This window comes from Nyctereutes procyonoides, unplaced genomic scaffold (assembly GCF_905146905.1).
Source record: "Nyctereutes procyonoides isolate TBG_1078 unplaced genomic scaffold, NYPRO_anot_genome, whole genome shotgun sequence".
In the NCBI taxonomy this organism is placed as follows: domain Eukaryota; kingdom Metazoa; phylum Chordata; class Mammalia; order Carnivora; family Canidae; genus Nyctereutes; species Nyctereutes procyonoides.
The window spans coordinates 347,757-369,599 of record NW_026575025.1 but is presented as its reverse complement, the minus strand read 5'-3'; the positions used below and the strand labels follow the sequence as shown (position 1 = coordinate 369,599).

The 21,843-nt window shown below is 36.3% G+C and overlaps 1 protein-coding gene across 1 annotated transcript; it reads left to right on the top strand.

The window, feature by feature from the left end:
• Positions 1-17,654: 17,654 nt before the first annotated feature.
• Positions 17,655-18,584, top strand: LOC129503056 (olfactory receptor 4A47-like). The gene has a single exon (XM_055314951.1). It carries the CDS (start codon positions 17,655-17,657, stop codon positions 18,582-18,584), a length of 930 nt encoding a protein of 309 aa, XP_055170926.1.
• Positions 18,585-21,843: the final 3,259 nt, after the last annotated feature.

Sequence of the window (21,843 nt, the reverse complement as noted above, 5' to 3'; positions counted from 1 at the left end):
ATTCCTGTTCATATTATTACTTTTTTATGCAAAGAATTTTACAATCGTATATTTGTGAATATGTGGAAGTATGAGTTCCTAGGAGAGTAATTGTTGTTACATGTATCTGAGTCAATGTGCAGATAGTTAAATGTTGAATTTCATAGTTGTTGCCAAACCGTCATCCTTGACATTGTACTAACAGCTATCCTGCTGTCACATTCTATGAGAATACTTCTGTTCATATCCTCAACAACTATCTTATAAATACTCATGGCATAAGGCAATCTGAATAAATTGCAGTCTTTCTCATAGTATTGAGTTTGAGTATCTTTTCATAGGCTTAGTATGATTTGTATTTCTTTTTCTGTGAATTGTCTATTAACATCTTTTATCTGTTTCATGTAATTGTTGATCTTTTCCATACTGATATTAGTGTGAGTCGATTATACTAAAGAAACCATCTCTTCTACTGTTGTATAAGTAATTGTTGGTTTTTTAGCTTGTGATGTGTTTTTAGTACTTGTATACTGTATAGAATGCTTTTGGCATGTAAACAACATTCTAATTAATTTAATATTAATTTTGGTTTTTATGACTTGCTTACCAAGACTTCCCCACTTCATTCATACTGAAATATTCTTCACTGTTTTTTATCATTTAATTTTAAAGCACTTTTGAGGTTGTGTATCTATTAAACTTTTGCTCCATCTGGAATTTATTTTGATATAGGCATTAAAAATATATGGATTTTTAATTGGTTTTCTAACTTTCAAGGGTTTTTAAATAGTCGCATAATTTTCTTCTGGCCATTGACTTGAAATTCTATTATCTTCTAAAACTCCATACATACTTGGATCCCATTTAAGTTTCTGTTCTCTTTCATTAATTTCTATTCATGTGCCAGTTGATGTAGCATAAAATTGCTTTCATATATAAGATATTGTGATATGTGATGAAGCTAGCAGTCTCTCATTTCTGATCTTTTTCAGATTTATGCCTAGTCTTGCATATTTATGTTTCAAATTCAAACTTAAAATAATGAGTTTACACTGAGATAAGTTTAGCATTAAAATAGGTTGTCAGTTAAAATAAGTTTAAAATAACTTAGTTACAAACAAAAGTCAGTTATTACTTTAAAGAAGATTCAATTTAAGATTAAGAAGATTGAGTTAAGATTCAATTTATTTAAGTTTACTGCTTTGAGTACTGGGACCTGTTATCCATAAGTGGATCTTTGATTCAACAAGTCATCTTTCATAAGCTTGGGTACTGCTTCTATTTTCTGCCTGTGTGTCTCAACCCTTCCAGATATCTGTTGCTCTTCATCCATGACCCCTGAAATGCTGCTTGGCATTTTTGCAGTAAGAAAAACCATCTTTTTCAAGAAGTGCAAAACTGAAGTCTTTGCTGAGCACCCATGTGGCCATCTGCAAATCCCTGTAGTAGGAAATCATCACAAGTGACAGGGATACAGCTTTGTCTTTCAGGTGGCATGTGCTAGAGGCTTTGTCCTTGCAATCACTCAGGTGCTCCTCACAGTGTGGCTTCCTGTGTGTGGCTCCAATGTCATAGACCACTTGAGTGTGATGTAAATCCTTGGTTGAAAGTCATCTGCATGGACACTCATACCCTTGGTCTCTTTGTTGCTGTCAAATGTGCGTTCATCTGCCTGTGAACATTTTCCTCTTGATGGTCTCCTAGCTGGTCATCATATGCTCCCTGAGGACCTGTAGGTTGTAAGACAGACACAAAGCCATATTTACCTTTATCTCATATGTCAATGTGGTGGTTTTAGTATTGTGTCCTTAATATTTATATATTTGCATCCAAACACCATCTTCTCCACTGAGCAAGCTTTGGCTGTATCTTATACCATGGTAACTCTCCTGTTGAACTTAAAACTTGCACATTCAGAAATTTGGAAGTGAAAAATGCCATGAGGAAGTACTGAGGTAAAAATGGTAACTTTGAGAGATATCCACAACTTTATAAAGTAAAGTTGTCTGCTAAATGGAAAAGAGAAAAGAATCTCTGTGGTACAGGGGCACTTGAACACTATTTGTCCAATGTATGCTTATTTTGACATCTAGGTACTGTGAGGAATGGTACAGGTAGGAAATTACTTATCACTGTAAAAAAATATCCCACTTAGATTTATGCATTTATTGACCAATGGATAGTCAAAGTTCAATGTACTGTGAGAATTAGAGTTCTTATAAAATGCAGAGTGTCAGGACACAGCTCTGGTGATTTATTTACCAGTTTTGTTGTTGGATGACATATGTACTTTCTAAACTGGTGTCTGTAAAGCCAATGATAAATAGCTATTGCAGTTTATATTGAAATCATGTAATTATTAATGAATTAACTTAATTTTTAAATGTAGTTTTCAACTTGCAGTAAGATACAAATAACAAAAATTTCTACATGCGTAGTTCAGTGGTGCTGTCATTTCACATTGTCATGATGGTTAATTAAGTTAATTGATGTTTGTTATGCAAACACCAGTACCATCTATGTCCAGTGCCTTTTCATCTTCCAAACTGAAATATCACACTCATCAAACACTAATTCCATATTCCCTCTCTCTGCGCCTTAGACAACCACCATTCTGTTTTCTTTCAGTCTATGAATTTGGCTATTTTAAGTACCTGTGTCTGTGGAATCGTAGAATGTTTGTCTTTTTGTGACTGTCTTACTTCACTTGGCATGGTGAATTGTAGGTTAATGTATGTTTTAGCAGGTATCAGAATTTCCTTCATTTTTAAGGGTAAATAAAAATCCGTTGTGTGCATATATCTCATTCTGTTCATACATTTATCTGTCAATGCACACTTTGGCTGCTTGTACTTTCTAGCTCTTGTGAATAATACTGTGATGAAAGTGGGTATGGGACTATCTGTTTGAGACCATGATTTCCATTATTTTATGTAACACCCCAAAGTGGAATTGTGAATCATATAATAATCTATTCCTTAATTTTTTAGGAAGTGTCATAACATTTTTCCTAGCAGCTGTATAATTTTACATCCCCACCAGCAATGCACACTTGTTCCAATTTCTCCAATGCCTTGTATGTGTTATTTTTTTGCATTTTATGGTCATAGCTTGGATATGTAGTATTGCATCATGGTTTTAAAATGCATTTCTCTAATAATTAGTGACATTGGGCATCTTTCCATGGGCTTATAGGGCATTCACACATCTTCTTTGAAGAAATATCTATTGAAGTTCTTTGCTCATTTTTAATCAAGATGGTATTTTGTGTGTGTGTTTTTGAGATGTAGAAGTTCTTTCTATAATCTGCATTTAACACTTTATCAAATGTATCAGTTGCAGATATTTTGTCTCATTTGTAGGAAGCCTTTTCTGTCAATAGTGTCCTTTGATGTTCAAAGTACATAAGTTTGACAAAGTATAACTTCTGTATATTTCTTGCCTGTGATTTTGGTGTCATACCAAACTCATTGCCAAATCCAAAGTTATGAATTTTTCTCCTAATATTTTTAGAGTTCTAGTCAGTAGTTTAGGTCTTTGATCCATTTTGAGTCTATTTTTATATATGATGTATGTTAAGGGTTCAGTTTCAGTACTTTGTAGATATTTGGTTTCACAGTGTCATTTTTTTTGAACACGCTGGTCTGGTTTATTAATGTTCTTATTATTCATTGAAAATCATTTGGACACCTATGTAAAGGTTTATTTTTAGGTTCTGTATTCTATGCCATTGCTATGGCTGTCATTATGACAATATCACACTGTTTTGATCACCATAGTTTTGTAGTAAGTTTTAGAACCTAGATATAGTCCAACTATTTGTTTTTTTCCCCAAGGTTATTTTGGATACTTGGAATGACTTGAGTTTTGACCTGAATTTTAGGATGAATTTTTCCTTTTCTGAAAAAACAATTTTTTAAAGATTTTTATAGGGATTGCATTGAATCTTTAGATCATGTTAAGTAGTATTGACATCTTAATAACATGAACCATATCAATTCATTACAGTCTTTCCATTTATTTGTGTCTTTTAGAATACCTCTTAGCAACAGTGTGTAGTTTTAAAATATAGGAGACATTTGCCTCCTCTTTAAGTTTATTGCTAAGTGTTTTTTTCCTTTTGATGCTGTTGTAAAAGGAATTGTTTTTTTTTAAACTTCTCCAGGTTATAAGTGGTAACACAGAAATTCAATGTGTTTTCTTAAACAAACAAACAAAAAAAACCCTCTTGGGGTTGTGGTACCTGGGTGGCTCAGTCAGTTAAGCATCTGATTCTTGATTTCAGCTCAGGTCATGATCTCTGGGGTAGGGAGTCGAGCTCCACATTGGGCTCCATGTTGAGCATAGAGCCTTCTTAAGGTTCTCTCTCTTTCCCTCTCCACTTGCCACTCCACAGATCACCAGTTTCTCTCTCTCTCTCTCTCTCTCTCTCTCAAACTCCCTCCCCACCACCCAAAACAAGAAAATAAAAACCAAAAACTTATCAGGGAGTTAATATGGGGGAGCATTATGGGGAGCATATGCTTGTCTGATGCCTTGAACACAACTTGATAAATATCAAATCATCTAGACACCAAGGAAATTGTTCTGAGTACTGAGAGAAAAATGCAGAACCAGGAGGAGAAAAGAGGCAACATCATGGAAAGTATGTGATGTGATCTGGGGGAGAAAAGAATGGTCAGTCCAGTAGAAGGGAGGGAGCCCTGATCAGGGAGGGAGGAGAGAAAGAGAGAACAGAGCAGAAGGCTTTGCATACTTTCCCCAAACCACTATTAGGAAATATGAGAAGGGCTGATTATTGTAAGTTTTTACAAGCAGTGGTGTTCAGAGTCTGAAGTTTTAGAAGTCTGCGCCATGGCTGGATGGAACCTGGAAGGTGTGAAGGTTCTCCTGTGTGATAGAGGACAGAGATTCAGGGGGAATAGTATGATCTAAGGATCACCTGGGTCACACTGGCAGAGACATTTCCCCTTCTTGAGGTGCACTGAGAGAGGTGGCACACCTCTTAAGGGACAAGAGAGCCCAAGAGCGTCATTGAGCTGCCCAGTTCATTAGCAAAGGAGCAAAGACTCCTGCTAACTGATGCTGGCTTTTTGCTGTGCTTTGCCATAAACTTCAAGGGCTTGTGCATTCATGCAACTGCCCTTCTGGGACAAACTGGCACTAGCCATAGTGTGGTGAGACCCTCCCTCAGATGATCACCACAACTCTGCCATGCCAGGTTCCTAACATTTGGAGTTTTGAAATCAAGCTAGAATGTCTGAGATAAAACATAGGAGCACTCTACTGCTGGGTGGGCAGATAATTCCGATGTAGGGTAAAGGCAGGGGCCTGAGGGAAGCCTGGGACAAATGAAGGGAGATTTTTCTTTATGTGAGGGCTTCCTGAACAGTGGTGGGTGCAAATTCCCCTCTTGAGGGACAAGAGAGCCAGTTGATGCCATTTTTACACACACCCATCAACACAGTACTCACAGTGGACACTTGCACTGCTTACGCCAAGCCCCATCCCCCTGTATTTTGCAGGTGCTTTTTTTCCCCCCTGGGCAAGTGTGTCTGAGAGTCAGCATTAGTGTCCCCACCAAAGACCAGCACAAACTCCTGCATACACCAAATCTAATGACCATAGAGTGCTGCATAGCTCCAGCTCTAGGGGAAAAGGTATCTAGCCTCTTTTAATAGGCAGACCAAAACACACCTAGCCAAACTCCACACATGGTAGACAAGGTCCAAACATTCCCCAGTGGACCCAAGGACATACTCTGCAGATGACTCACCTGAGGAAAAGAGAAGCCAGAACACAATAGCACAGTGCAGACAGACTACACCAGAAACACTTCCTGACGTGCCCACTTCTTGACAGTATATGACCTCTTCCTCGGATAACCATTACTTCAGGAGCAGGAAACATAACAGGCCTTTCTAGCACACAAAAGACAGAGACCTAGACGAAATGTCAAGATGGAGGAATCTATAGAAAGAATAAGAAGAGTCATGGGAAGGGATCCAACCAAAACAGATATAAGTAATATGCCTGAACTAGATTATAAAACAGTAATCATAAGGCTACTACTTGGGCTTGAGAAAAGCATAGGAGTCACTAGAGACACCAATATCTCTTATTGTAGGGATAAAAGACCTAAAAACTAAAAGGCTGAAATAAAAAATGGGACAACCAAGATGGAAAACCGGCTGGATGTAATGACCATAAGAATGGAGAAGCAGAGAAAGGAATCGGTGATATAGAAGACTAAATTATGGAAAATAATGAAGCTGAAAAGAAAAGGGAAAGAAAATTATTGGATTATGAATGTGGACATAGGAAACTCAGTGACTTCCTAAAGCATAGTAACATTCATTTCATAGGAGCCTCAGAAGAAAAAAAGGGAGAACAAGGGGAAGAAGGTTTATTTGAGCACATCTTGGCTGGTAATGTACCTATCCTGGGGAGGAAATAGACACCGCATCCAGACAGCATAGTGAACTCCTGTTAACATCAACAAAAGCAGGCCAACACCAAGACATATTGCAGTCAAATTTGCAAAAGATTGAAAGACTCCTGAAAGCAGCAAGGGAAAAGATATCCCTAAACTACAAGGGATGACTGATAAGGTTCACATCATGTCTGTCCACAGAAACTTGGCAAGCTGGAAGAGAGTGGCATGATATATTCTATATACCAAATGGGAAAAATATAGAGCTAAGAATACTTTATCCAACAAGGATGTCAATCATAATAGAAGGAGACATAGTTTCCCAGACAAAAACTAAGGCAGTTTGTTACCACTAAATCAGATCTGTAAGAAATATTAAGTGGGAAAGAGAGATGGAAAGTGACAAAGACTAGAAAGGACCAGAGCAAATCTTCAGAAATACCAACTTTACAGGTAATACAGTGGCATTCAATATATATCTATCATAATCATTCTAAATGTAAATGGAATAAGTGCTCCAATCAAAAGACATAGGGCACCAGGATGGATTAAAAAAACAAGACCTATAAAAAATGAAGGAAAACAAGACCTATCTATATGCTTCCTGCAAGAGACTCAAATTTGTTATTTTATTTTACTTTAATTTTTTTTATTTAAATCAATTTTGTTAACATAAAATGTATTATTAGTGTCAGGGGTAGAATTTAGTGACTCATCAGTTGCATATAACAACCAGTGCTCATTACTTAAATTGCCCTACTTAATGCCCATCACCCACTTACCCCATCCCCCCACCTACCTCCCCTCCAACCTACAGTTAGTTTCCTATAGTTAAGAGTCTCTTATGGCTTTCCTCCCTCTGCTTTTATCCTATTTTATTATTCCTTCTCTTATCCGGTGTTCATTTCTTTCATTTCTTAAATTCTACGTATGAGTGAAATCATGTGTATTTGTTTTTCTCTGATTGACATATTTTCCTTAGCATACTTGCCTCTAGATCCACCCTTATCACTGCAAATAGCAACGTTTCATTCTTTTTGATGGCTGAGTAATATTCCATTATATATATAATGGAATATATATATATATATATCATGCATATATATAAAACTCACATCTTCTTTATCCATTCGTCTGTTAATGGACATCTGTTCCCTTTCCATATTTTGGCTATTGTGGACCTTGCCTATATAAACATGGGAGGGGGGCATTGACCCTTCAAATGACTCTGTATTCTTTGGAGAAATACCTAGTAGTACAAGGACAATTGCTGGGTCATAGGGTAGTTGTATCTTTAACTTTTTGAAGAACCTTCATACTGTTTTCCAGATTGGCTGCACCATTTTGCATTCCCACCAACAGTGTAAGAGAGTTCATCTTTCTCTGCATCCTCAGCAACATCTGTTGTTTCCTGAGTTGTTAATTTTAGCCATTTTGACCAGTGTGAGATGATGTTTTATTGTGGTTTTGATTTGGATTTCCCTGATGCTGAGTGATGTTGAGCATATTTTTCATAGGTCTGTTAACCATTAGTTTGTCTTTTTTGGAGAGATGTCTATTTGTCTTCTGCCCACTTCTTGACTGAATTTTTTCATTTTTTAGGTGTTCAATTTGATGAGTCTTTTGTAGATTTTGGATACTAGTCCTTTATCTTATATATCACTTGTGAATGTCACCTCCCATTCCATATAGTGCCTTTCAGTTTTTTTATTGTTTTCTTCACCTGCAGAAGCTTTCAATCTTGATGAACTCCCAATAGTTTGTTGTTGTTGTGAGGTAATTTTTTTTTTGCTTTTATTTCCCTTGCTGTATCTAACAAGAAGTTGCTGCAGCCAATGTCAAAGAGGTTGCTGCCTGTGATGTCCTCTAGGATTTGATAGATTCCTTCTCACATTTAGGTCTTTCACCCGTTTTGAATTTATTTTTGTGTATGGTGTGAGAAAGTGGTTCAGTTTCATTCTTCTGTATGTGGCCCAATTTCCCCAACACCATTTGTTGAAAAGACTGTCTTTCCTCACTTGGATATTCTTCCTGCTTTGTTGAAGATTGACCATAGAATTGAGAGTCTATTTCTTGTTTCTCCCTGAAGGATTTCAGCACTGATGGGCAGGATGAATATGGCTGTGCCCTCTCTCTTGCTCCAGAGCTGAAAATTCCTGCCCCCAATTCCAGTAAGCCCTCACAGAGAATCGATTAGTCACTCTTTTATCCCAGTTTCTGTCAGAACTCTGTGTTCACCTGGCCTGTGACTGAGTGTTTTTATCTCAGGCATGTAAGGGAGTTTCAAAACCAAAAGCTATGGACCTCCATGGCATGGACTTGCGCTGTTCCTTCTGGGGTGCGGGGGTGTCTGGCCATGCTTCTGTCTTTTGCAGGAAAGTGGTCACATGATCTCAGAGAAGTTAGTAGCTTATTGGAACACAGAGCAGAAAGCGGGCACCTACACTCACTGTTCCATACCAGCCTCCTCACTCCTATGCCCGGGAATTCTACCACATGCAGGCACCAACCATTCTTCTTGCAACCATGGGGTTCCTAAGACCATGCTGTCACACCTGGGATTCTTCCCCAGTTCACCACTTAGGCACCTTGAGTCCTGGCACATTCCTCACTGTAGCCCACTTCTAATAGGTTCAGTTTTTCACTCCACATCTCATAATATTTCACAGTAGCCCCCTTAAGCAAGTTCCCCCGCACTACAGCCTCAGCTATCATGTGGGATTGAAGGATCAATTCTCCATACCTGTACCTTCCAAGCAGTGGTCCCTTTTCTACTTGTAGACTTACAACATTTGTTTTCCTAGATCTCTGATTGATTTCTTGGGTGTTCAGAAAGATTTGATAACTATCTAGTTGAATTCAAGGGATGAGAAAAACTTAGGGTCCCTCTACTCCTCCACCATCTTAACTCCTTGAGAGACTTATTTTAGACCTAAAGACACCTGCAGATTGAATGTGAGGGGTTGAGAACCATCTCGTATGCTAATGGACATCAGAAGAAGGCTGGAGTAGTCATACGTATACCAGATAAACTAGATTTTAAGCTTCAGACTGTAATAAGAGATGAAGAAGGGGACTATATCATAATAAAGTGGCCTGGGGTACCTGGGTGGCTCAGTTGGTTAAGCATAAGACTCTTGATTTCAGCTCAGGTCTTGACTTTGGGTTATGAGTGCAAGTTTCTCATTGTGAAAAATTAATGAGAAAATAAAGAAACTCATTGATAACAATATAGTAATAATAGGGGACTTTAACACCCACCTTACAGCAGTGGACAGATCATGTAAGCAGAAAACCAAGAAGGTAACAAAGGCTTTGAATGACACACTGGACCACATGGACTTGGATATATTCAGAACATTTCATCCTAAAGCAGCAGAATACACAGTCTTTTTGAGTGTACATGGGACATCCTGTAGAATAGATCACATATAAGGTTGCAAATCAGGCCTGAGGAGGTACAAAAACATTGAGATCATACCATGCCTATTTTCTGACCACAGTGCTATGAAACTTGAAGTCAACCACAAGGAAAAATTTGGAAAGTACAGTAATGCACGAAGATTAAAGAACATCCTACTGAAAAGGAATAGGTTAACTAGAAATTTAAGGAATACATGGAAGCAAGTGAAAATGAAGACATAGCCATCCAACATCTTTGGGATGCAGCAAAAGCAGTCAGGAGAGCGAAGTATATAGCAAAACAGGCCTTCCTCAAGAAGTAAGAAAAATCTCAAATATGCAACCTTAGCTTGCACCTAAAGGAAGTACAAAAGGAACAGCAAATAAAGCCTCAAGCCAGCAGAAGAAAAGATATAAGAAAGATTAGAGTAGAAATAAATTATATATAAACTAAAAAAACAGCCCCCTCCCCATGCCCCAGTACAACAGACCAATGATATCAGGAGCTGGTTCTTTGAAAAAATTAATAAAATTGATAAATACATTGCTAACTTATCAAAAAGAAGAGAAAGAACCAAAATGAATAAAATCATGAGTGAAAGAGGATATATCACAACCAACACCACAGAAATATAACCAAGTATAAAAGAATATTAGGGAAAATTATATGGCATCAAATTTGGCAATCTGGAAGAAATGGAAAAATTCTTAGAAACATATAAACCACCAAAACTGAAACAGGTAGAAATAGAAAATTTGAACAGACCCATAGCCAGCAAAGAAGTTTAAACAGAAATCAAAAATCTCCCCAAAAGTAAGAGTCCAGGACCAGATGGTTCCCAGGGGAATTCTATGAATCATTTAAAGAAGAGTTAATACCTGTTCTTCTCAAACTCTTCCAAAAAATAGAAATGGAAGGAAAACTTCCTAACTCATTCTATAAGGCCAGCATCACCTTGACTCTACAACCAGACAAAGACCCCACTAAAAAGGGAGAATTACAGATCAATATCCCTGAAACATGGATACAAAAATTCTCAATAAGATACAAGGAGAACAAATCAAAGTGTACATTAAACGAATTTTTCACCACAACAAGTGGGATTTATTCCTGGGCTATAAAGTTAGTTTGGTATTTGGAAATCAAACAACGTGACCTACCTCATTAATAAAATAAAGGACAAGCGATATATGATCTTCTAAATAGATGCAGAAAAAGCTTTTGACAAAATAAAGAATTCACTCTTGATAAAAACCCTCATGAGGGTAGAGAGAGAAGAAACATGCCTCAACATCAAAAAGGCCATATAGAAAGGACAGGTAAAAAAATGGTAAAAAAAAAATGCTCAATATGGAAAAACTGAGAGATTTTCTTCCATGGTCAGGAACAAGACATGGATTTCCACTCTCACTATTCTTATTTCACATAGTACGTGTAACCCTAGCCTCAGGAATCAGACAAAAAAAAAGAAATAAAAGGAATCCATATCAGCAGGAAGGAGTCAAACTCACTATTCATAGATGATATGATACTCTCTGTAGAAAACCCTAAAGACTATATGTTGACAAATCAAATTTAAAAATAAAAAAATACATATAAATTACCCACCTCCCAAAAAAAGAGTACATCAAAAAATTGCTAGTACTGATACACACATGCAACAAAGTTACAGGATAAACAAAATGAACATATAGAAATCTCTTGTATTTCTACATAACCAATAATGAAGCAGGAGAAAGAGAAATAAAGGAATTGATCCTGTTTCCAATTGCACCGTAATCAATAGGATACCTAGGGACAAACCTAACAATGAGGTAAAAGATCTCTACTCTAAAAAATATGGAACACTTATGTATGAACCTGAAGATGACACAATAAAATGGAAAAACATTCCATGCTCATGGATTAGAAGGATAAATATTGTTAAAATGACTGTACTACCCAAAGAAGCTACACACTCAATGCAATCACTATCAAAAAACTACCAGCATTTTTCATAGAGCTGGAATAAACAATCCTAAAATTTGCATGGAACTACAAAAGATCCCAAAATGGCCAAAGTAATGTTTAAAAGAAAACCAACGTGGAAGCATCACAATTCCAGACTTTAGGGTATATTGCAAGGCTGTAATCATCCAGGTAGTATAATATTGGCACAAAAACAGACATCTTGATCAATGACACAGAAGAGACAGCCCAGAAATGGACTCCTTACTGTATGGTCAATTAATCTTCAACAAAGCAGGAAAGAATATATAATGGAAAAGAGATAGTCTCTTCAACAAATGATATTGGGAAATCTGGACAGCCATGTGTAGAGGAATGAAACTGGACGATTTTCTTACACCATACACAAAAATAAATTCAAAATGAATGACAGACCTAAATGTGAGACAGGCGTCTATCAAATCCTAAAGGAGAACACAGACAGCAACCTCTTTGACATTGGCTGCAGCAACTTCTTGTTAGACACATCTCCAAAGGCAAGGGAAATAAAAGCAAAATGAAACAAAACCATTGGGACTTCATCAAGATAAAAAGTTTCTGCAAGTGAAGGAAACAGTCAACAAATATAAAAGACAATCCCTGGAATGGAAAAGATATTTGTAAGTCACATATCTGATATTGGGTTAGTATTCAAAATCCATAAAGGACTTATCAAATTGAGCACCCCCAAAATAAATAATCCAGTTAAGAAATGGGGAGAAGACATCCAGATGTCTAATAGATACATGAAAAGATGTTTGACATCATTCATCATTAGGAAAATACAAATCAAAACCAGAATGAAAAATCATCTCTTATCTGTCAGGATGACTAAAAGGAACAACACAAGAAACATCAGGTGTTGGAGAGGATGTGGAGAAAGGGTAACCCTCTTACACTGTTGGTGGAAATGCAAACTGGTGCAGCCACTCTGGATAGCACTATGGAGGTTCCTCAGAAACTTAAAAAGTGAACTAATCTATGTCCCAGGAAATGCACTACTAGGTATTTACCAAAGGATACAAAAATATGGATTCAAAGAGGCACTTGCACCCTGATGTTGATAGCAACATTATCAACAATAGCCAAATTATGGAAAGAGCCCAAATGCCCATTGACTGACATATGGATAAAGAAGAGGTGGTGTGTGTATGTATAAACACACACACACACACACACACACACACACACACACACACAGAGGAATATTACTCAGCCATCAGAAAGAATGAAATCTTGCCTTTTGCAACAATGTTAATGGAGCTATCCTGCATATTGCTAAGGGAAATAGGTCAGCTTGAGGAATAACAATACCATATGATTTCACTCATGTGTGAAATTTAAGAAACAAAACAGATGAACATAGGGGAAGGGAAGGAAAAACAAAATAGGATAAAAACAGAGGGAGGAAATCCATAAGATAATCTTAATTATAGAGAACAAACTGAGGGCTGCTGGAAGGGAGGTGGGGGGAAGATGGGTTAGGTGGCTGATAGGCATTAAGGAGGGCACTTGTGATGAGCACTGGATGTTGTGTGTAAGTGATGAATCATTAAATTCTATTCCTGCAACAAACATTATACTATATGTTAACTGACTAGAATTTTTTTAATTTTTTTAACTGACTGGAATTTAAATAAAAACCTACAAATAACTAACTAACTAAATAAATAGAAGAAAAAAGAAACAAAAAAGAAACTTCAATTTACATAAAGAAACACAGTTCACCTGCCTGCACCCCAATGTTTATAGCAGTAATGTCCACAATAGCCAAGCTGTGGAAGGAGCCCTGATGTTCTTTGATAGATGAATGGATAAGGAAGATGTGGTATGTATATATAAAATGGACTATTACTCAGCCATCAGAAATGACAAATATCCACCATTTGCTTTGACGTGAATGGAACTGGAAGGTATTATGCTGAGTGAAGTAAGTCAATTGGAGAAGGACAATCATCATATGGTTTCATTCATATAGGGAATATAAGAAATAGTGAAAGAGATTATAAGGGAAAGGAAGGGAACTGAGTGGGAAAAATTAGACAGGGAGACAAACCATGAGAGACTCCTAACTGGGAAACGAACAAAGGGTTGCGGAAGGGGAGATGGGCAGGGGGTTGGGGTAACTGGGTGATGGGCACTGAGGAGGGCATTTGAAGGGATGAACAGTCAGTTGGTGTTATACTATATGTTGGCAAATAGAACTTCAATAAATGGAAATGGAAAAATAATGTATAGGGATCCCTGGGTGGCGCAGCGGTTTGGCGCCTGCCTTTGGCCCAGGGCGCGATCCTGGAGACCCGGGATCGAATCCCACGTCGGGCTCCCGGTGCATGGAGCCTGCTTCTCCCTCTGCCTGTGTCTCTGCCTCTCTCTCTCTCTCTCTCTCTGTGACTATCATAAATAAATAAAAATTAAAAAAAAATAATAATAATTTTAAAAAAAGGAAAAATAATGTATAAATAATATAGAAATTCTATATTCATATGTTTTTTCCATACATTGATAAGAAACTTATATGTACTTTTTGTTTATAATGTCTCAAAGCCAAAAGCTGCATGCTAAAGATAGAGATAAAAAGGATAGGATAAGCATCAAAAAAAAAAAAAAGAAAGAAAGAAAGAAAAGAAAATAAAAGAAAAAAAGAAAAGAAATACAGTCCACTGAAAAACGGTCAAAGTAAGGTAAAATAACATATCTTATTTATCTTAAAAAATAAATTTAAACTTCCAAAGAAGTTGCAAAAATACTAAAGAATTCTCACATACCTTTTGCCAATAGCACAAGAAATTAGATGCTCTGTAAACATACGGAAATGTAAAGTAAAAATCACTTAAAAAATGAAAAAAAAACTTCTCAACAAACTGGATACAGAAGGACTTGATTTCAACATATAAAGGCCAGATTTAATATGGGTAATATGACATTCAACAGGGAAAGGTTGAAAACTTTCCCACTCTTATCAGGAATAAGATGAGAGTGCCTACATTCACCATTCCATTTTACAATAGCAGTGTAATAAAAATCGTGGGGAAATTTTTAGCATTTTTCTGCATGTAGGTCATACCATCATTGGAGTGAGAACAAATTACTTAGCACATTTATTTAATTTTACTGCCTTTAACAGTGTTCCTGATGGTAGCCACCTTCTATCCTTTGGATCTCAGCCTAAGCTTCACCTTTGAAGAAAGGTCTTCTCCATAGTAGAATTCTCCCTAAGTACCTTGTTTGTTATAATATTAACTCTGATGAAGACTATAATTAGTTTAGTAAGTTGTCCCCTTATTTGCTGTCTGACTCTATTATGAGTATACCAGGCCCATGCTGGAAGGACCTTTTGAATAAATTTCCCCCCTATTTCATTAATTGCTGTGCTTTCCCTCATAGAATGGTTCCTGGCATTAAACAGGACCTTCAAATTAAATAAATTAATAATTTAATAGTTATTATGTCTAAATCTGTAAGTAAATAAAATATCTAACCACACTTAAATTGTCTATTAAATAAAAGGAAAGAAAACTTACTATGACAAGTGGGGAAATATATGATAAATTAATCTTCCCTTACACAAAATGACTGGGCTGAAATTTTGTTCCTGACTGGCACTAGTCTTATCATGGTTCTAATGCTATATATTTTGTTTATGTTACATCTTTTTGGCTCTAACTATGTGATTTGACCTAATCCTGTATCCAGATATTTTCAGAGTTTTTGTTGAAAGTCCCAGTGAATTTAATTAAGCAAGAATCAGTCTTGGACACTTTCCAATTTTAGGACTTAATGAGGAATGTGGTTAGAAGGGATAAAATGTCCAGTGATCTTTGCTCAAATTGGGAAGAAGATTCTATGCTCTAAACAACTGATACATATTTTTTAGGAGGTCTCAGGTTTAAAGCATTACCGATAAAAGCACAATATCTCTTGAAATATCAAGTCAGCTTATCTGAGCAAACTAACAGGACAGAATGAGGACAACTAAACAGTTGAATGATATTTTTCGTTTTATAAATTAGTAGGAATGAAGTTATTTGAAAAAAACTCCCTGGGAAATGGCTAGTTGCTCTCTTCTTATGTAAGGATGAGATTTATTTGTCTTTTTAATAAATTATCCTAATGTGATACCTTTTTCTTTTTCTGTGTGGAAACTGGAATTCCTAGGAAGTAATCTACAGTGCAAGTTAAAGCAACTGACTAAATAACCAGAAGACTCCCTGGAAAAAATGGATAGACAGTTGAAGGAAATAAATATATTGTCAAGGAATGTATTTTTTTACCCTCTCTTGTCAGACTGGATGACAGAAGGATTCCAGGTCCTGATGAGTGAGTAAAAAGTGTCCCTTCAAATTGTGGATATGTGACACATATAAGACTGACAAAAAACAATGGAAACCAAGTTTTGCAATTGTGCGAGTAGCTTTATTATGTAAAAGTTAGACCACTTTGAGATAAACCAAACTTGGATTCCAATTCTAGTTTTATCATTTAAAAATGGGTGACCTTGGAAAATTAATTACATGATCCGAGCCACACTTTGTTGAACTATGAAATGGGGATTACAGTTTCTTTTACTGTTAGATGAAATGTGATTCATTAAGTTGTGAGTGTGTGATTGGAATCCACTGTAGTTGTGAGCAGTGGAGTGATAGATCAGAATCAGATTTAGAAAGGATCATTTGTCTGCTTCAGGTAACAAATTGATGGAAGCCAGAATGAAAGGCGAGGGAGGTGGGAGAGGGCTAGTGCAGTGTACAAGAATAAGTGATGGGGGGGGAGAGGCAAATGATTCAGTTTGTCATACATTTTAAAGGGGGTTAATAGAATTTGTTAAAGGCATCAATATGCCATATGAAAGCAAGAAAGCCATGCAAGATACTGTGGTATTTCTTATCTGTGCAATGATGTGGAAAGTGGTATCATTTAGTGAGGTAGGAAACACCTATGATTTTCTGAGGAAGATAAAAAATTTAGTTTCAGAAATACTGAATTGAATTCTAATTGGAGATGTCCATAGTTGGAGATGCTGTATATATGAAGTTTAAAAATTAACGGAGAGATACAATGCTGGAGTGCTTTCCCATTTATTGGCCAAGTAAAGGGGTCATAACCAACCAAAGACCAGAAGAAAGAGGTCTCCAGGAGGGGACAGACAATCCAGGGCAGTGGCCTTCCATTCCTAGATTGATCTACTCACTTTAAATATGTCAGTTACCTTAAATGGTTCTCAAGTATTTCACTTTTGTGACTTTATAAACTGTGCAACTTTATTTGGAATTCCCTTGCCTTCTTTTCTTGTCCTTCCTCTTTTCCTTTGAAACTTAGCTAAAGCATTGCTTCCTTTGGGAAGTCTTCTTTGAGTTATCTTTGGTTAATATATTCCTACCCCTGTTCTTTGCATTGTGTGACTGTTTTTATAATGGCAGTTATTTCATTGATGATTATTATGTATGTTATCAATGAGTATAGGAAACTATGACTTATTTAATTTTGAAATCATAATGTCCATTACATTGTGACATAAACAGGTACTCCTTCCACAGCCTTATTATTATTTTTTTAGATTTTATTTATTTATTTGAGAGAGACTGAGAGAGAGAGATAATAGAAGAAGAGGAAGAAGCAGACTCACTGCTGAGCAGAGATCCCAATGTGGAGCTTGATTCCACAAGATTCACAAGATCATGACCTGAGCTGAAGGGAGATAGTTAACTGACTGAACCCCAAGAACCCCATCTTCCACATTCTTTTCATTGAATGAGTCAATAGAAGAGTGATTTAATAATGCATTTAAAGGTTTTCCCTCTCCTTTTGTAGATCACCTGCTTTTAATTTGAGAAGTCAGCTCCTATACAGAAGATGGAACTAAGAAACAATGTAACTTACTTTGTCCTCTTGGGCCTCACACAGAATCCAAAGGAACAGAAGGTCCTTTTTGTCATATTCTTGCTCTTCTATGTTTTGACTGTGGTGGGCAACTTGCTCATTTTGGTGACTATATTTCTCAGTAAGACCCTGGGCTCACCTATGTACTTGTTTCTTGCTAACTTATCATTTATGGATGTCATTTATTCATCTTCTATATCCCCTAGATTGATTTCAGACTTATTCTTTGGGAAAAATACCATATCCTTCCATTCTTGTATGATCCAGCTCTTTACAGAGCACCTTTTTGGTGGAACAGAAATATTTCTTCTGCTGGTGATGGCCTATGACCGCTATGTGGCCATCTGTAAGCCCTTGCATTATTTGGTTATCATGAGGCAATGGGTGTGTGTTGTGCTGCTGGTGGTATCCTGGGTTGGAGGTTTTCTGCATTCAGTAATTCAACTTAGCACTATTCATGGGCTCCCATTCTGTGGCCCCAATGTCATCGATCATTTTTTCTGTGACATGTACCCCTTACTGAAACTGGTCTGTACTGACACATATGTCATTGGGCTATTAGTTGTAGCCAATGGAGGGATGATCTGCACTATTGTGTTTTCATTCTTGCTCATCTCTTATGGTGTCATCTTGCACTCTCTAAAGAACCTTAGTCCAGAGGGGAAGCGGAAAGCCCTCCAGACCTGTGGCTCCCACATCACTGTGGTGGTGTTTTTCTTCGTTCCATGTATTTTCATGTATGCAAGACCTGCTAAGACCTTCCCCATTGACAAATCCCTGAGTGTGTTTTATACAGTCATAACCCCAATGCTGAACCCGTTGATCTATACTTTGCGAAATTCTGAGATGACAAATGCTATGAAGAAGCTATGGAGAAGAAATACCATATCTTTCAGTAGATAAGTGTATTATTTACCATGAAGAGAGTTATTTTATATTGGATTCCATTTTCTAAGAATGTAGAAATCTTTAAACAATGAATATGACTCTTTTTGTGTCAAGAATTTAAGTCAATTAAAGAATAAACAAGATGATTATGGTATAATAACATTTTCCCTTTTTCATAGAATGTGAAGTTTATAGTGTCTTATAGATCACTTCATTTAGAACGAGCACTGGGTATTATATGCAACTAAGGAATCACTAAATTCTATCCCTGAAACTAATAATACAGTGTATATTAACTAAATTGAATTTAAATAAGGAATTTAAAGGAAGAAAATAACAATTTTTATCTATTTCATGTATTTATTTAAAAAAATTCTTTAATATTTATTGTGCATAATTCGTTTTTATATTATATTAATTTATAAGATATATATCTGTTTATGTATGTGTGCATTTCCTTTTTTATAAAAAAGGAAGGTTTTATTTTATTTATTTATTTATTTATTTATTTATTTATTTATTTATTTATTTATTTATATTTATTTTTTGTATATATTTTATTGAAGTTTGATTTGCCAACACATAGTATAACACCCAATGCATCAAGTGCCCCCCTCAGTGCCCAACACCAAGTCACCCCATCCTCCCACCCACCTCCCCTTCCACTACCTCTTGTTAATTTCCCAGAGTTAGGAGTCTCTCATGTTTTGTCACCCTCCCTGATTTTTCCCATTCATTTTTCTCTCCTTTCCCCTATAATCCTTTTCACTACTTTTTATATTCCCCGTATGAGTGAAACCATATAATGATTGTTTTCTAGCTCTTTTAGATTAAGGTTAGATTCTGTATTTGAGACTTTTCTTACTTCTTGAGGAAGGCCTCTATTGCTATATAGCATCCTCTTAGGATCACTTTTGCTGCATCCCAAATGTTTTGAACTGTTGTGTTTTCAGTTTCATTTGTTCCCATGAATTTTAAAAATTCTTCTTTATTTTCCTGGTTGACTCATTCCTTCTTTAGTAGGGTATTTTTTAACCTTCATGTATTTGTGGTCCTTCCAAATTTCTTCTTGTGGTTGACTTCAAGTTTCATAGCATTGTCTTCTTAAAATATGCGTGGTATAATCTCAGTCTTTTTGTACTGGTTGAGAACTGATTTGTGGCCCAGTATGGGATCTATTCTGGACAATGTTTCATATACACTCAAAAAGAATATATATTCTGCTGCTTTAGGATGGAACACTCTCAACATATCTGTGAAGTCCATCTGGTCCAGTGTGTCATTCAAAGCCCTTGTTTCCTTGATCTTCTGCTTAGATGACATGTCCTTTGCTATTAATGGGGTGTTAAAGTCCCCTCTTACTATTATTAATGAGTTTCTTTAATTTTTAATTAATTGGTTTGTATATTTGGCTGCTCCCAAGTTGGGGGCATAAATATTTACAATTGTTACATATTCTGGTTGAATAGACCCTTTTATTATGATATAGTGTCCTTCTTCATCTCTTCTTAGAGTTTTTGGTTTAAAATCTATTTTGTCTGATATAAATATGGCTACTCTAGCTTTCTTTTGACGTCCATTATCATGATGAATTGTTCTCCACCCCTCACTTTGAATCTGGAGATGTCTTTGGGTCTAAGATTAATCTCTTGTAAATGACATATAGATGAGTCTTTTTTAAAAAAAATCCATTCTAATACCCTATGCCTTTTGATTGGAGCATTTAGTCCACTTACATTAAGAGTAATTGCTGAGGGGATCCCTGGGGTGGCTCAGCGGTTTAGCGCCTGCCTTTGGCCCAGAGCGCAACCCTGGAGTCCCAGGATCAAGTCCTACTCGGGCTCCCAGGATGAAGCCTGCTTCTCCCTCTGCCTGTGTCTCTGCCTTTCTCTCTCTCTCTCTCTCTCTCTCTCTCTCTCTCATAAATAAATAGATAAATCTTTTAAAAATCCTAAAAAAAAGAGTAATTGCTGAAAGATATGAATTTAGTGCCATTCTATTGCCTGTAAAGTTACTGTCCCTGTAGATTGTCTCTGTTCCTTTCTAGTCTTTGTTACTTTTGGCCTCTCTCTTCCCTCAAAGGATCCCCTTTAATATTTCTTACAGGATTGTTTTAGTGTTCACAAATTCTTTAGCTTTTGTCTGTACTGGAAACTCTTTATCTCTCCTATTCTAAATGAGAGCCTTGCTGGATAAAGAATTCTTGGCTGCATATTTTCCCCATTTAGCACCTTGAATATATTATGCCAGTCCTTTCTGTCCTGCCAGGTCTCTGTGGACAGATCTACTGCAGGTCTGCTGTCAGCCTTATGTGTCTATCCTTGTAGGTTAAGGACCTCTTATAGGTAAAGTAGGTTAAGGACCTTAATCTACTTTCAGGATTTTTTCTTTATCTTTGTAATTTCCAAGATTCAGTAATCTGCCAAGGTGTTGAACTATTTTTGATAATTTTGATGGGAGTTCTCAGTGCCTCTTGGAGTTGGATGCCTATTTCCTTCCCCTGATTAGGGGAGTTATCAGCGATAATTCATTTAAATAAACCTTCTACCTCTTTTTCCTGTTGCTTCTCATTTCTGGGACTTCCAGAATATGGATGTTATTTTGCTTTATGGAATGACTGAGTTCCCTATGTCTATGTTCATGATCTATTTTCTTTCCTTCGTTTTTTTCAGCTTTTTCATTATCCATCACTTAATCTTCTGTATCACTGATTCACTCTTTTGGTTTATTTATCCTTCTTTTTATGGCCTCCATTTGGGACTGCATCTTGGTAATAACATTTCTAATTTTGACATGACTAGATTTTAGTTCTTTAATTTCTACAGTAAGGGATTCTCTAGTGTGCTCTATGCTTTTTTTCAAGCCCAGCTAGTGTCTTTATAATTACTGTTTTAAGTTGTAGTTCATCTTACTTATATCTGTATTGATTAAATACCTGGCAGGGAGTACTGCCTCCTGTTCTTTCTTGTGGGGTAAATGTCTCCATCTTGTCATTTTTTCTAGAAAAGAAAAGATGAAGGAAAAAGAAAATAAAGAAGAAAAACAATAACAGCAACAAAAAATCAAACAAAAAAACTAGATCCTGGGAGGGTTTTGGTCTTGTTAAAAGGACAAGAATCCAAAAGGAAAGTAAAACAATAAAATAATATGAAAAGAAACAAAAAATATAAGGTATATAAAAAAGAAAAAAGAAAACAATGGAAAAAATAAGAAAATAACAAAAAATTATACTAAAAAATTAAATGAAAATATAAAGAATGCTATATATTGTTTT